At 40.2% G+C, this 17,310-nt stretch overlaps 1 protein-coding gene across 5 annotated transcripts in view; it reads right to left on the bottom strand.

Annotated features, from left to right (window-relative positions):
* Positions 1-17,310, bottom strand: part of SH3BP5 (SH3 domain binding protein 5) — a 65,071-nt gene that overhangs the window by 27,552 nt on the left and 20,209 nt on the right. For 3 of the 5 annotated variants that reach the window (XM_073003485.2, XM_073003484.2, XM_073003486.2), the window contains one exon: positions 11,144-11,272. In XM_073003485.2, the coding sequence (XP_072859586.1) occupies positions 11,144-11,272 (129 nt within the window). Of the gene's footprint in view, positions 1-11,143; positions 11,273-11,969; positions 12,189-17,310 lie in introns of those variants that run through there. The other 2 variants (XM_073003487.2, XM_073003488.2) reach the window with 2 other exon arrangements.

Raw genomic sequence — 17,310 nt, 5'->3', positions numbered from 1 at the left:
TGCTGCAACCCTCCGCTGGACCACTGCACCAGCAGAGGGGAGTGCCAAAATCCGGGATCAGAGACTGGGTAAGTATTTCTCAATGACGACTTATGGCTTGTGTGCCCACAGAGAGGGCTCTGTGTGCCAGCTGTGACCCATGTGCCATAGGTTCGCCATCACTGGGCTAGACATACAATTCATTCATCTGAATTGATCTAATGTATACCCAGAGCTTGGATGTAACTACATAACCCATTTTCATTCATTCATTTATTCATATCCCACATTTTTCCTTGAAAAGGACCCAAGGTGACTGACAACAATGAAAGACAAATTTTACATTTGGAAACAATAAGTATACAATGGTGAATAACATCATTAAAAGACAGTATATAAAATTATGAACTATGATGAGCCATCTTACATCATTAATAGGCAACATTAAGGCAAAGATCAATAGGTATGCAACATTTTAAATAAAAGAATCACTCTGAGAAATGGAAAACACAAAAATGAAAAACACAAGCAGTAATAAAAATCCGGTCAAAGCAGTAATGCATAACAAGCTATCTAAAAATCACATACAGGTGGCTGGTTACTGAGGGGAGACTTGCCTGAAGAGGCTTGTGGAAAGATAGCAAAGATAGGGCCAGTCTGGCCTCCCATGGGAGGGAAAGGCCTCTTAATACCTACGCCGGCTCATAATGGCAGATACAGTCTTTGAGATAGCTTGGACTCAGGCCATTTAGGTCTTTATAGGTTAAAACTCGCACTTTAAATTGTGCCCAGAAACTGATCAGCAGCCAGTGGAACTGCTGTAACAGGGGAGCTGTACGATCCCTGTAGGCAGCCTCAGTCAGGAATCTGGCTGCTGCATTTTGGACCCGTTTGAAGTTTACTCATACTTTTCATCGGCAGCCCTACATAGAGCACATTACAGTAATCCAGCTGGGAAATAACTAGGGCATGGCCAGATCACATCTCTCCAGAAACAGACGTAGTTGGTGCACTAGTTTTAGTTGTGCAAATGCACTCCCGGGCCACTGTCGAGACCTGAGCATCCAGGTTCAGGGATAAATCCAGGAGCACCCCCAAACTGTGTGCCTGTTTTTTTTTCAACTGGAGTGTAATCCCATCTAGTACCAGCCGCATCCCTATTCCTTGATCTGCCTTTCGACTGACCAGGAGCACCTCTGTCTTGTCTGGATTAAGTTTCAATTTATTCACCTTCATCCAGTCCATTACTGATACCAAACACTGATCTAGAGCCAGTCAAGATTTTTCTCAGATTGAGGTGGCAAGGAGAGGTAGAATTGGTGTCATCCGCATACTGGTGACACCAAATCCCCAAGACTCCAGATGATCTCTCCCAGTGGTTTCATGTAGATGTTAAATAACACAAGAGACAAAAGAGAACCTGAGGGACTCCACAGGGTTAATTAACCTTGTTTTGCACTAACAGAGGTATAAGATATTTACATTATGCCTCTAATGTCATTGGGATAACTTAACTTCTTTTCCAGTGCTGTTGTTTAGCAATTATAAAGTTACGGGGAAGGGGGGAGTCTTCCCTATTTAGATGTATTTTGTATCATAGGCCAACAGCTTCCCATATTCTAATGTTCTTTTGCTTAAGGAATTAAATGCAGTATTGTAATTGTTTTTGAATAATGGAAAAGAAAACTATTACTTTAAAATGTAACTTTAATAACAGCTATCTACTTTTGAGACACTGAAATGTAACTAGCTATTTCCAAAAGTAATTTCTAAGCTCTGAGTGTTCTGTGGGGGAATGTGAACAGATAAACAGTATATGACCGCAACCAAGATACACTATGATTTAAGGAAATTCAGCACAAGATTTTCAAAATTTTGATCAGTTCCATAATACATGAACGCTTTTTTTAAAAACACATGTTAAAAAATATCAGAACAGAATTCAAACCCTAATTTGTTCCATAATGGCAAAAATATCACATTCAGCATAGATTTTTAAAAATCCCAAGGAGAGCTGGGGTGGGCAATTAATTTCTACAGGGGGCCACATGAAAAATCTGAACTGTGTTCGGGGGCCGAACCAACTTTACTTAAAAATAAAAGATAAGCAACTGATCAACTTTAGACAAAAAGCTATAAATGGTTTTGATGTTCAACTTGTTCAATGAGAGAAATCCAGTCTGTCTTGGCCTTGAACAAGTGCTTGAACACCGGACTGGAGCAATAACCAGCGGGCCGGACAGGAGCGGCTCACGGCTGTATGTGGCCCTCAGGCCGCACTTTGCCCAGGTCTGGCCTAAGACAAACTTTCCCACAAACAGCAGTTCACAGGTTACGTACAGAAAACTTATCACAACTGACAGGAGGCAGAGGCTATCTGCTTACGGATGGAAACAAAGAACAAATGTTCGTTTTAAGTTTCATTGGTGACTACAACACATATTAGTTGCATGGTACACTTTACCAATGTAATTCCCTCAGCTGGTAATAGGTTTTTAGATACTTCCACACTCAAAAGACATTGTCGTTTAGTCGTGTCCAAAAGACATTAATATTGTCTAAAATGATCTTTACATACAGTGTAGAAAACAGGAGCACATGCATGTTAGTTGACTTAACAGACATTAATCCACTGAGACCGTTGTCAAAATATAAAAACATACCCTAGGTATCTTATGTACACATTCACATCTCAAGATCCCATCAAGAAAAATGGAAAACAGACTTCCAAGGAAAGCAGTTTGATCTCAAAAGCAGAACTCAGTCAGAGCGAGGATGGAAAAGTGTTGGGCTCCTATTTCCCTAATATTAGATTCCTGCCACCTTCTGAGACTGGCAAGAAGACAGAATGCATCCTGCCTCAGAAACCCGTACACTTGCAATGTGTTTTGCTGGAAAAAAAATGCACACAAAAGAATATCTACATATCTAAAAATCTATGCAAGCATGTTTTGTGCAAAAATGTGTACCAATGAGCATAAACTAGCAAGACCATATCCAGGAAGTCTGTATATTTCGGGGAGAAATGTACACAAATATGCACACATTTGCCTTGCACCATAAAATTGGGAATGAGCATAGCAGTGTCAGTGGGATTCCTAGATATACATCGAAAGTTGTGTTAATGTTTGTGTGTGTGCGCGCGCGTGTGTGTGCGTGCATGCATGTTTTATTAACTTTTTATTTTTAAGGGAACCAAATACTGTTTTTCTTGGGATCTATAATTGTATTTGGCCAAATGACTGCAAAATGAAAAGCCACATAAAAAGAATTAAGACCTACAGCTGCCATTCAAGCCAACCTGTTTATTATTGAGTGCCTATTTGCCAAATGCCCTCCACTTTCATCTACAAGTTTTTATTAATTTTTCATAGGAATAGTGGTTGAGGTACAGATGGGAAGAGGGGTAACAAGGGGGGAAAGGGCAAAATGCCCTCCAATTTCAAATGCCCATTCTCTCTTAAGCAGCTCTGAAACATTTCTTACTTTTGGAATGTCCCAACATTCAATAAACACTCAGGTAACTAAATCAGTACAGTGGTGCCTCGCATAGCGATCGCTCCGCATAGCGAAGAAATCGCTTTGTGACGCTGTTTTTGTGATCGCAAAAGCAATCACTTTGCGATGGCCCCTATGGGGAAAATTCGCTTTGCGATGATCGCAGGGAAGCGATCATCGCAAAGCCCCAATTTTTGGCAAGCTGATCGGCGGAGGCTTTGCGATGATCGCGGGGAAGCGTTCATCGCAAAGCCCCCATTTTCGGCCAGCTGATCGGCGGTTCCAAAATGACCACCCGCTGTGTTGCCTCGCTTTAGAGGCACCGAAAATGGCCACCGCAATGGAGAATTTTCGCATAAGGTTAGTTTTGGAGCCCATAGGAACGCATCGAAGGGCTTTTTAAAATCACTTAGCGACAAAATCACTTAGCAGCGATTTTTGCTGCACGGATTAACGTCGCTAAGTGAGGCACCACTGTAATATATTCTAAATCAAATGTGACAAATTGAGTCCAAAAGATCATGAAACAAAGGAATTTCAAAAGTAGTTAACTCAAGGGTGATATTCAATATACTTGGGCAGGTGGTTGCATAAGCAGCTGTGTATCCAGATGTGCATCCGGTTGCACAACTGCTAGCTAAAGCATGTGATCTAGACCAATTGCACTTAAGAAGGATTTCACTCTAATAGTATTATGCTGGATTTAGGTCTGTGGATCTTACTTCTAGGTAGGGATGTAAATGAAATTTGTCAAGTCTGAATGCTCACAGGATGTCAACAGATTTGGAAAATTGTAACACATTTGCAGCCTGAAATACACTTTTTGAAATGACAATGCAGTTTGAAATAGAAAAAATGGGAACTACTATGTGTAAAGTCCAGAAGGGTGGACACAAGAATAACATATTAGAGAAGAACATTTGTAACAAGTGTGCATGCTAGAAAAGCCTGTGACCAAAAGCATATAGTAACAGAAATTTGCACTAAAATGTGCTAAACTTTTTAATGAATTTTGCTGTATTCACGAACTCATGTGAATGTAGGCCAAAATGAACTTGCAGTAAGGAGAAAGAAATCCAGAGAAACTGGAATTTGTAGATTTGTTCAGGAACTATCTGGAAAAATCTACATCTGCCACTTAACACATGCAAAACTTTGGTCATATCTAAAAAGCCAAGTGAAAGCAACAGTCCTATTATTTTGATTAAGAGCAGCAAGCAGCTGAGACAGTAAGACTCTAAATCTATTAAATCCTACATACTAGATTAAAGCAAAACAGAAAACATCACATTCAGTTCAGAGAGCAGAATATAAATGGGTGTACAGTAATTACTTTACAAATAACTCAAATGCCTGGTGTGAATGATTTCCTTTCTCAAACCAAGCCAACATCCTGCTGTAGAAAATCAACACCATTCATCTGCTTAGAAAATTCCAGTTTTTAGGAGCAGGAAGCCATTTCACTCCCTTCAGCAGTTTTTTTATCAGCTCACATTTCCATTCTTCCTGGAATTCAACGCTGAGCTTGAGCTGCGTTTACACACGCTATCCAAACATGCTCCCAAGAGAACCTGATTTCAAAATGAAGAGAAAGGTCTAACTTGCTACGTCTGTTGAAGCAAGCAACAAGACATCTTGAATGTCATACTTCTTCGGCATCCCCAAAAAGTGGAGAAACGGAAGCACCCAAGGTTTAATGACATTTCATGACTGAAATTAAGGAGAAAGGTCGCTATGTAGTTCAGGCCAGAGGGAGTAATAAATCATTGAGGGGTTATGGGAGCATAAGGGCCAGGACAGAAGTACTTAAAGCTTTCAGTGTACTCTACATCACTGCCTACGCTAGCAGCAGCAGTGTCAATAAGACCAGCATTCTCCCAGCCTGGGAAGAATGGTAGAGACAGGCCCTTAGTGATGAAGAAGAAACAATGCAGCAGTGTGAGAAGCTGCGAATATAAAAACGGAAAATTTGTCCCATACAGAAAACCTGAGTCAGATAAACAGCTGTCGTTTTAGTACAATGGAGAGCTCTGCACTATCTAGGTGGTGGGGGTGGGGGTGTTTTTTTTTAAAAAGGCATGCCTCCTTGTTCTCAAACTTCATACTTACATCATGCCTTGTTTTGGGCACTGTTGCTGCTAAAGGCAGAACTGGCTGCTGGTAGGAGTATGATATTTGTGGTACCGGTTCAAGGAGCAAAGCTCTCTCTCAAAGAAGCTTGTGCCAGCTCGGGCTGGGCCATTTTAGATCAGAGAAGCATACCCGCATCCTCATAGGTGTTCCCACCCCATTCATTCTCATCCTCCTCCACTCCCAACTGCCCTACTTCACTTCCAGGTCTCCATCCTGGCTGTCCACCAATATGCACCCATGAACAAAGCAGCATCTGGCATGGCTGGTGTATCTAACAAAACACAGATTCCATGTAAAAATGCACTAGCATTAAGACCTCTCTTCCTCTCACTGATGTTCCTGGCCTCCATGCTTGCTTACCAATTGTATAGTGCATTCCTGTAGTAAAAGTACTTCACAATCACTGTCTAATTGTAATTCTTATAACACCATGAAAGAATGTGTCACAGAGAGAGAGGGAGACAGATGCTCCCAGAGTACATTTCCCATCAAACTTAGAATAACCAATGGTGAAAAATGACACAATCTACAGTTCAAGGACTTCTGAGGGGGTTACAAGCTCTACCTTAACAACTATTGTGCATGGGAAGTCAACACTGTTAAACCCAGTAGTGCAATGTGTAGGGCAGGAGGGGACTACAGCTGATAGAAAATAACTTGCTTTATGCCATGTTACAGCTATAAAAGACAATAAAAAAATTAAGCAGAGACTTCCCAATTCATCATTCAGATACAGTGGTGCCTCGCATTATAACGTTAATTCGTTCCAACGAAATCGCTGTAGAATGAATACATCGTAAAGCAAAAATAAAAAAGCCATTGAAACGCATTAAAACCTGGTTAATGTGTTCCAGTCGGCTAAGAACTCACTGTCCAGCGAAGATCCTCCATGGGGCGGCCATTTTCGGGTGCCTGTGCAGTGAAAAATGGCTCCTAAACACAGCGGGGAGCCATTTTGAGCACCCGGCAGCCATTTTGAAAACCCAACGATCAGCTGTTTTGATCGTCGGGAAGCAAAAATCGGTTCCTGAAACAGGGAACCGATTATCACGCAGCAAAATTACCCCATTCAAAACGTCGTTTCGCGATCACTTTTGCGATCGCAAAAACCTCATTGTAATGCAGGTTAGTCATTAAACGGAGTGCCCGTCTTGCGAGGCACCACTGTACTTAACCTATTATGCTACACTAGCTCCTAAAAGATTTTAATGGCTCCTATTCCCCACTATATATTGAAACATACAGTATTTTATTTTCCAGATTGTCTATTTCAAAACTGTAAGGAAGGAGATAAATTGGAGGACTGGGGTAGATTAAACAGATTTTTAAAATACCCACAAAGTTAATTCCTTGGGTTATAAACAGTTAAAAACACAACGCTGGACCAAGAAAGGTCTGCCAGTTATTCGACTCAAACTGTGCCAGCTTTTTTGCTTTTTACCAACTCCTTGGCAGACAGCCAGCCAAAAATGGAATACAACTCTGTCCCACTTTCACTGATAGGATTTTTGCTTACCAAGCTCATCTTCTTCCCAGCTCTTGCCAACAAGCATTTTGCAAGGCTGCACAAAATGATATGCCTAGTTGGACAGTAATTCCACAAAAGGTAAAGTTTAATGAAACTGAAGAGCGTTCTGATGTATCAACTGATCAATTAAGCTAGTCCAGGGTGAGTTTTAAAACATGAGAGTTTTAATTGTTACATGAGTTTTAAAGTAAATGCTGTAGGGACCTCTTTATGCAATCAGCTCCATTTCCTCAAGGTTCCTGCCACAAAGGGGGAAAGTCCCATGTATATTCAGTTTTTAGTCCTTATTGGTGGCTGGATGTAGCTCAGCATGTGCAAACGTGCTCCCCACACTTCTCAGCAGAGTGACAGAATATCTGAAAACAGCAATAAACTGACAAAAAAACAAGGAGATAAACTAAAGGGGCCAGACTTTTTACCTTGGAAAAAATCAGAATTCCACTCTAATTAGGTGTTTAAAGATTCCTTTCTTTTCCTTTTTTTTTCTTTCTTTTTGGTAACATGCAGAGTATGCAGAAACCTGATTCCCAAAATGCATTACAAACATGAAGGTACTAAGAGAATAACTGAAAAGTTATGTTTTGTTTGGTAGCAAGCCTAACGAATCTCTAGAGTCTGAGGCTTTAAACTAGGACTAGAAAGAAACATCAACAATGATTTATAGGTCACTAACAAGTTGATTTGAAGGGGACACATTCAGTCTGTGCCAATTTAGTTTTGTCAGTCCAACTGGAAAGTCCTGTATTTTTCGCTCCATAAGACTCACCTCACCATAAGACACAGCTAATTTTTAGAGGAAGAAAACAGGAAAAAAAATATTCTGAACCAAATAGTCATCTATATTGTGCCCCTAAATTGATATCGTCATCCATATTGTGCCCCTTAATTGATAGTGTCATCCATATGTGCCCCTTAATGTCACCAGTCAGCAATCCAGCCAGGAATTGGGCAAATGGGCTGCAAGAAGATAACTGAAAGTCTACTGCTGACTCAAATGGATGGATCTTGGTTGTAAGGAAGTATAAGGCAGACTGGAAAGCCCTACTGAGGATGCTGGGCTTTTGCTGCCAGCACTGCATGTTTCTGAGCATTAAAAGAAATTTTAAAAAAGCCACCAACCAAGAAATGAAGCTTTTTGAGATATAAAGTCGAGGGAAAGCAACTTTGCAACAGTGAGAATGAGAATGACTAAGTAATTGGCTTTGGACAAGTTGTATGGTATCTCTATAGGCAGAGTGGTCCCACATGAGGAGGTCTATTACTTTATATAATACATTTTGAATTATGTTCACCATTAGGGGAGTGAAGTAGACATCCCAAGGCACAATACATCGGTGTAAAGTATCAAAAAACCAGGTTTAGGATACCATTAGAGTGGGTTGCTTTGAACAGTATGACAAATCTTAAAAGAACTAAAAGCCTTTCACTCAGCGAGCAACTGAAACAAATCCTTCTTTTCCCCAACAATGCCTCATATGCCCCTTAATGTCATCAGTCAGCAATCTAGTCAGGAATTTCTCTGCATGATGTTATTTACGGTACCTGGACGAGCCTTCCTCCACGTCTCTCCCTCTCTCTCTCTCTCTCTCTGCTGGTCACGTGATCCGTAAGTGGCTCTAGTCCTACAGGGCTGCTACAGATGCCCTGTAGGACCAGTGCTACTAATGAGTACAGAGCCCAGCCACCTATGACAGCAGCATGGGCTCTGGGGGGGAGTCTGTTAAGCCAAAACCATTTTGCCTAGTCCCAGGAGCTTGAGGCAGCGTCCTTCCAGATCAGCATTGTAAAAAAGGTGTAATTATTAGACTGATCACTAGAGGGGAATTTTTACAGTATTTGCTCCATAAGACGCACACACTTTTGCTCCCACTTTTTTTGGAAGAAAAAGTGTGTCTTATGGAGCAAGAAACACGGTATACAGAATGATGCAGTAGCCTTACAAAAGTACACCAAAAGTCTGGTTTACCTTCCCACAACAAATAACTGAGGCTACAGCTGCTTTCAGACAAATAGATTTCACCATTGCTAATCAAAAGACATTGTGCAGCTACTTCATCTTTCACTCCCTTGAGGAATTTTCTCTGATAAAAGGATGGATGAACTAGTCAGAAAACATGTGAAGGCTACAAATGAAAGATGACATAATCTATGAAATTTCACATTTAATAAAGAGCACAGAAAATGTCTAGTCTGGGTCAATCATAATTTCGGAGTGGAATAGTCAACACAGCCATTCAACTGCTTCTACCCAACTCTTAAGGAAAGGGATGACACGTTGAAAAGAAGCCCCAAATGTGGCCATGAGAATTGAGCTCCAAATGGGATAAAACTAGAAGAGTCAAGGATGGAAATGTTTTTCCTGCTTTTTAAAACAGGATAATTGGATGTAGTCACACCACTGAAGGTTGTTTATTTACATTCTACATATTTATGCCACTAAATAGGTAAAGCTCTCTGGGCATTTTACAAATTAAAGCTGAAAGACATAACATTAGAAATACAATAGAACAATGTAAAATTTATATTGAAAACACTTGCAGATTAAAACAAATGTAAAACCAACAGGAGGGAAGGAAATAAAAAGCACAAAATGAAATACTAGATTTCTAGCAGAATGAAAAGAAAACCTAGCACAAGACAGGGTAAAATTGCAGGCAGTCCTTCTATCAGGCAGAGTGAGACAGCCATCTCAGGGACCAGATGCTCAGGGGCAGAAACAGGAGCAGTCCCTTGGCTGTTCTTCCTGAACCTCCCTGATGTTTCTCTTTCTTAAAAGACAAAGCTGTGTAGTCCTTCCTCTGCTATACTACTTGTTGCCTTCAGGCATGGTGATGGATTCTATCCCATCACCAGTACTGAGTATAGATTCAACACATAATCTAATCAGCTTCTGTAGGAGAAATGGATGGGGGAGGGTATTTCATTACCAGGAACAACACTGAAAATTCCCCCCTACACCACTGAGACTAACCATATTGCTTTCAGTTCATGAAACTATGCTGGATCACCTGAACTTGATTAGGGTAAGAAAAGAAAGTCATTTTGACAGTATTATGAAGACGGTAAAACCGTAAAACAGTATTCCACAATTTAATGAAATCTACCGTGTTTCCCCAAAAATAAGACAGGGTCTTATATTAATTTTTGCTCCAAAAAACACATTAGGGCTTCTTTTCAGGGGATGTTTTATTTTCTTCATGTACAACAATCTACATTTATTCAAATACAGTCCTGTCATCTTCTGATTGCTGCACAATGGTGGATGGCGGAGTTTCACTTAATTAGTTCTTACTTTGGGGGTAGGATTTATATTATGAGCAACCTGAAAAATCATACTAGGGCCTATTTTCAGGTTAGGTCTTATTTTCGGGGAAACAGGGTACTCATAATTAGATCACATCCAACCTTTGAAGAGTCAGGTAAGCATTGCCACAAATTTTTCTTTTTCAATTCATAAAAATGTTTTGTTTTTTACTGGTTTGATTTTTTGTTTTTAAAGATTGAGAGATAATAAGTGTTTCTGTATCTCAGTTTTCTATCAGTTGTCAATTTCTCAAGAGTAAGCAATGTCAACAGATCTTCATATTACAATAAACTGATTTTATCTATTTAAGAGCTTAGCTTCTAATATCCTATTTCTAAAAATAAAAATATAAGTTTCAAAGACAAGAACTGGTTGTGATGCAGTTACAACTGCTGGGGAAGAGAACATGAGTAGGTTGTTGAAATCTTCTGAAGAATCATTATTAATAGGGACTGGAGAAGGAAAAAGAACAAGCCGTTTGCTAGCTTACATCTAACGTGGGTGGCACTTACAAGCACTTCACATAGGAAAGGAATAAAACTGCAGCATCAATTCCATGAGAAACACATAACTGAAACATCAATCCCAGCATCGATCAAACATCTACATATCAGACACAATAAATACCAATTCTGTGCTTCAGTGTGCATTCTGTAGCCAGAGTTGCACCCATCCAAATTCCCATTCAGTGAAGCTGTTACCTGTCTGGCAACCCTCCGTGCTTCCCAGTAAGGTTTTGAGTCTTCTACAGCTTTCCCAATCTTCTTTACTAGTTCATCAAGTTTTATTGTAGCTTCGACCAGGACAGATCGGAATCTCTGACGGGCATCCTATAAAGGAAAAAGAAAACTTACTAAGTCTATCCTTATTAAACATTAGTAATTAGCTAAACCTGAGCATGTTCAGTACCACAGAAGAATCTTACAGAAGTGTATTTCTTGAGTCAGTATGAGAAACGTGGATCAGCCTTTCTGCATTTAATAAAGATTGTTCTACCCTGAATCCTGAAGTGACACAAATGACTTAAGAACAAATAATACTTTCCAACAGTGCTACTAGACTTCTAACATTTTTTCTGGCCATGCTAATCAAGCTTGAATTCAGAATTCAAGTTCAGAATTCAGTCAAATCCAGTAAACTTCACAAACATGCAAATGTGAAAAATATTCCTTGACTCACCAAAGTGGTATTTACTGAACTACTGTGAAAAGTTTTCTTATCTGCACAAAATTTTACAAACATACAGCAGTCAAAGCAGCAGGTCTTACATAAAAACAGCTAGATCTATACATTTATTTACCAGCCATAGGACAAGTGAAGACTGCCTGGCTCAAAGCAATGCTGCTTCCACTTGCATGAAGGAGCAATTAATGTGTTGCAGTGAATAAGCTGCAAAACACTCTAATAACTCATGCAAGAGAATAAGTGGAAACAACAAAGAGGATTCTGCTCCTGGCCTTCAATAATTTTACCAGTTAATAGGACTGCTAGTCTACCTGCTATTTCCCTTGCTCAACACTCACTCACAGTCAGAAATAATAGAGCAGGAAGCCATGCCACCTCAGCGTATTCTGCGGTCTTTCTGACACCATCTTTACCTTGGCCTTTCAAATAACCTCTGTAGTTTGGGGTGCAGTCAGTTTGGTTCCGACATTTTAGGTTGTTGACTCCACAGTTTAAGGCCAGTTTTGTTTACTGTAAATAGTCAAAATATCTCCTACTTTTTAGGGATATGGTTTCTTCTTCCTAAGAAATAGCGTGATCAAAAAAAATTTATTGGCAGCTTCTGAAGAACCTTTTGATATTCTATGATCATGCATAAAATTTTCACAAACCATATTTCCACACTGATACAGTCATGCCCCGCTTTACGATCACCCCGCATTACAATGAATCCGCTTCACAACAACGTTTTTGCGATTGCTTTTGCGATCGCAAAACGATGGTCTAAATAGGGTTTTTTCGCTTTGCGATGATCGGTTCCCTGCTTCAGGAACCGATTCTTTGCAAAACGATGTTTTTTTAACAGCTGATCGGCGGTTTCAAAATGGCCACCGGGTAATTAAAATGGCTCCCCACTGTGTTTAGGAATGGATTCCTTGCTATACAGGGACCAAAAATGGCCGCCGTATGGAGGATCTTCGCAGGACGGTGAGTTTTTTAGCCCATTGGAATGCATTGAACGGTTTTCAATGCGTTTCAATGGGCTTTTTATTTTCGCTTTACGACGTTTTCGCTTAACAGCGATTTTCCTGGAACGGAACATGTCCTCCTTTTGCCAGACGTCGGGCAACCCTAGGCAAGCCTGCTCCTTGCAGGTTCTCTCTGCTGGTGGGTCTTTTTCCTACCTCATGGGAAGGCCCCTTTTATATTCCCCATCTGCCACAGATATACTCAGGGTTTTCTTTCCCCCAGTGGTCACCAACCTGTCCCCAGAGTTTCCAGAGCAAGTAACAGGGACAGGAACTCATTATGAGCCCCAACATCCTTTGAGACTCCCCCCACTGATGGTTCAGGCTCCAGAGTCACCAAGGTTTCTACTGTATCTGATAGACAGCTTTTGGGCCCTCGGTAGGAGGGCAAAAGTTCACTGACAGGGGCAGCCATGCCACTGTCTGCTCCACATATTTACTAAATAACTGTAGACATTTTCTATGGTTGACAAAGAACACAAATTCTTTATATTCATTAGTCCTTCTCTATTCATTCCGAAGCTGAGGTTGATAGGTATATGATTTAAACCAGTGGTTCTTAACGTGGCCGATAATGCTCCCCAGGGGGCGATTTCATTTTTCAGGGGGGCGGTAGAACGAAAAGGGGTGGCATGGGGGCGCTGGAGCAGAAGGGGGGCGGTAGGAGGGCGCTGGAGCAAGCCAAACCTGTTAAGATGGCTGCAGCCTTTTTACAGTGTGCATGAATATATATTTTCCTCCAATATTAATTTAGTTTCAGAGTTTTCGTCTTGAAATTTTTAGTTCCTGCATTGTGGTTTGTTTTTATGCCCTTTTTATATTTCTTTTTGCGTCTTAAAATTCGCTTGCAACTAAATCATTAAATGTTACTTTTTGGGGGGATTTCATTTTCTTGGAATTGAATTTTGTTTTCAGGGGTCATTAGATTTAAGTGTAATAAATAAATAAATAAATAAATAAATAAATAAATAAATAAATAAATAAATAAATAAATAAATAAATAAATAAATAAATAAATAAATAAATAAATAAATAAATAAATAAATAAATAAGAAAGATATCACCGTGGGGAGGGGGGCGATGATAACTTCCTCAATGGCTCAAGGGGGCGTTTCTTTCAAAAGGGTTAAGAACCACTGATTTAAACAACAGCTAAATTTACCCAACATTATTGTTTTCCTTTAACTCAATACTAATACTGTGGTGCCTTGACTTACCAACGCCTTGACCTATGAACGTTTTGCATTACGAACTGCTCCGTTCACAAAATTTTGCTTTGACTTACGAACAGAGCTTTGACTTACAAACAGAAAAAAGGCTGGGGAAAAGGGAGGGAATTTCAAATTGCTAACTGTAGGTGGTGAAAGAGGCTGCTTCTTTGTAGCTCTTTCACCTGGACAGCTAGAGAGTGTGCGATCCGAGGAGGCTGCTTGTTAAGATAAGGTGCTGTTTTACACTTTTAAAAAACTGTTCTGGGTATTTTTGCAGCATGATTTTCAGCTGGGGGAGTTATGTTTCCATGCTGTGATGGGTCTGGAGTGGTGTTTGTTTTTTGGTTCCCCCCCATTTCCGATGGGGGGGGTTGGTTCCTTTTTGGAGTGTTTTTTCCCATTTCTGATGGGTCTTGGGGAATTTGTTTGGTTGTTTGTTTTTTGCTTCCCCCCCATTTCCAATGGGTCTTGGGGGGTTTAGTTGTGTTTTTTGGGGGGGTTCTCCCATTTTTGATGTGTTTTGCATGCTTTTTGTTTTGTTCTCTTTGCATTTCTGATCTGCTCCGTTTGTTTTTGCAATGCTTCATGCATGTTTCCCTTGCTTTTTTGCTTTGTACTCTGCATTTCCAATCTGCTCCGTTTGTTTTCTGTGCTTTTGCAATGGTTCCTGCCTGCTTCCCTTGCAAATCAGAAAAGTTTTTGCAAGGGTCTGTGCTGGCTTGGTTTAAAATGTGTGGGTGTACAATGTGTGAGTTTAAAATGTGTTGGTTTAGCATGTTTTAGACTCCAAACTCTCTCCCTCCCTCATTGTCTTCTCTCTCTCTGTCTCCCTCCTTTCCTGCCCTTTTTTTTAAACCTACGTCATCTTAGGTTAAAAAAGAAAAATTCTCCCCCTAGTGGTAGAGAACAGATTAACAGGTTTTGCATTAGTTCCTATGGAAACAAATGCTTCCACTTACAAACTGTGCCTTGACATAAGAACAAAAAACAGCCGGAACGGATTAATCGGGTTTCAATGCATTCCTATGGGAAATGCTGCTTTGACTTAAGAACGTATTGATTTAAGAACACCATTCCAATATGGATTAAGTTTGTAAATCAAGACACCACTGTAAATTATATCTAACCTTATTACATTAAGGTCTTACTATTTGCACTTCCAGAAGGAAAAGCTTCTATTTGAATCAACGGAACTTATAGAGGAACTGACCAAACAAATCCCCATTGATTCAATGGCCCTACCCTACTGCGATTTACCTCAATAAGCAACAAAATAATAATACAACCCACCCTCCCCATTAATTCTAAGGTGTGATCACTGTGTATTAAATGGCAATAAAGCTGTGGTCTAGCTAATTTCAGTTCTGAGAAAAAGAACTATTCCTTCACTGCAGACTAAAACAACATAAGCATTCTCCTACATCCAAACAGCAACCAAGAAAAAAGAGACAATTTGCAACAAAACAGTTTATTACTCAATTAATCAATGGAGGAAACATTTTAATTATAGGAAGCGTTTCAAAAAGCCTAGCTATTCCTGCTTCACTAGGAACTGTGGGCACAGATGACATAATTTCTCATAAATTAATGCCTCATGAAAAAATAGGTCACCATGACAAGACAGACTGAAACTATAATATGCATTCTCTTAGAAGTTAGTGGGTGGGTACATTATTATTGTATGCTATGCGATTCTGTTATATAAGACTGAGCTTTCTGTTAAATTAAGGACTTGGGTATAATGCAACTTTTTAAATAATTAAGTTTTGAAGCAAATTTAAATAGATAATAAATATTTTATATATACCAGGGGTTTCCAAACTTTTGACCATGAGGGGCACACCGGATATTTTCAACATTTCTGAAGGCGGAAGGAACAGGAATGTGCACATATGTGTGGCTACACCCCTGCATGCACGCATCCCTCCGACCCGACCCCCCGCACAGACACCAGCCTGCCCACCCCCGCACACGCACACGCACACGCACACACACACACACACACACACACACACACACACACCGCACACGTATGGAGTGAAGGGAATGGGGCGGATAAAATAGCAAGGTGGGCCAGATATGGCCTGCGGGCCATAGTTTGGAGACCCCGGCTATATAACAACAGAAAGGACAAATTAAATTTGCTCTTCAAAGAACTGCATTTCTGAAAAGTTAAAGATAGTTTTTCAGAGTTTTATCCCCAACATACATATCAATAAAAAACATGGAAACATATTCCCTTCCTTCATAATGATTAGGGTGGGTATGTGTCCTACTTTACAGTAATAATCCTGTATTTGAATTGCAACCCAGTCCATGTGTAGTTCAAAGATAAAGACCCCTACGAAGGGAGAACAGAAGCCTTGAAGCTGCCCATCAGTTGGACCTGAACAGCAGATTGGGCAGACTAACAAGTCATTTTGTCACAGCTATGGAGAGTTGTTTGTGTTTCTCCCCCCCCCCCATCCTAACTGTGGATTCTATGTGTCATTAAGTCATTTCACAATTTATGGCAACATCAATAGGATTTTCAAGGTACTGTACATTAAATATTCAAGGCGTGGCTTATCATTGCCGCACCACAATTAATTTCTATGGCTGAGCAGGGATTGGAACCTAGGTCTCCTATGCACTAGTCTGATGTTCTAGACTAGACTGGCTCCTCATGTTAACTACAGTTAATTGTGTCCTCTTGTTCTCTCTCTCTCTCTCTCTCTCTCTGTGTGTGTGTGTGGTGGGTTTTTTTTAATTTAATTATTTATTTATTTATTTATTTTGAGTGATGATTTCCTCTTTGATTATGTGATTGTCCAGTAATTGATGAGTATTCTTCTCAGAAGCCATCCTAATTTCAAGACCCCTTTAAACAGGTAGCAAATTTCAATAAAAAACCCATGATATACACCAGCTTGTAGAGAGCAAGTGAACAGGAACATAACTAAGGTGGGGCAAGCAAGGCTTTACTCCAGAATGCTATTACAGCTGACCTCCAAGGCAGACCCAGTTTTCTGCCAGTTGTACTGCTGGTAGAGCACAGTGCCACGAGAAGAAAGGAAAGGTGGTCAGAATACCATGCAGCTTGGTAGGCATGCCTTTGCATCAGACTAAGGGAGAGGAGGGAGAGGACATACCGTCCAGATGGATGGATAGTCTACCTGGATTGCAGGTAGACCACACATCTCCATTGGAAGGCAGGTCTACCCAACAACAAGATTTCTGGTGTGGACAGTACAGAAAATTAGCTTATTAATATATATTTTGATTTTTGCACGGGAGTAATTCTGGCAGTGATGCTGATCCCCTGTGATGCTAGCAAGTATTCAGTGCTGTAATTACTTATTGTATTATCTTCACATTACAATTTATAAAGATGGGGGGGCATTTGTGCTGCTTGCCCCAGGTGCCAAAATTGCTAATTACAGCTCTGTAAGTGAATTTTGAATTCCAGTCCTGAAAGGAGATAGA

The sequence above is a fragment of the Pogona vitticeps genome, chromosome 6 (genome assembly GCF_051106095.1).
Source record: "Pogona vitticeps strain Pit_001003342236 chromosome 6, PviZW2.1, whole genome shotgun sequence".
NCBI classification, from domain to species: domain Eukaryota; kingdom Metazoa; phylum Chordata; class Lepidosauria; order Squamata; family Agamidae; genus Pogona; species Pogona vitticeps.
This window is presented reverse-complemented; position numbering and strand designations above follow the sequence as displayed.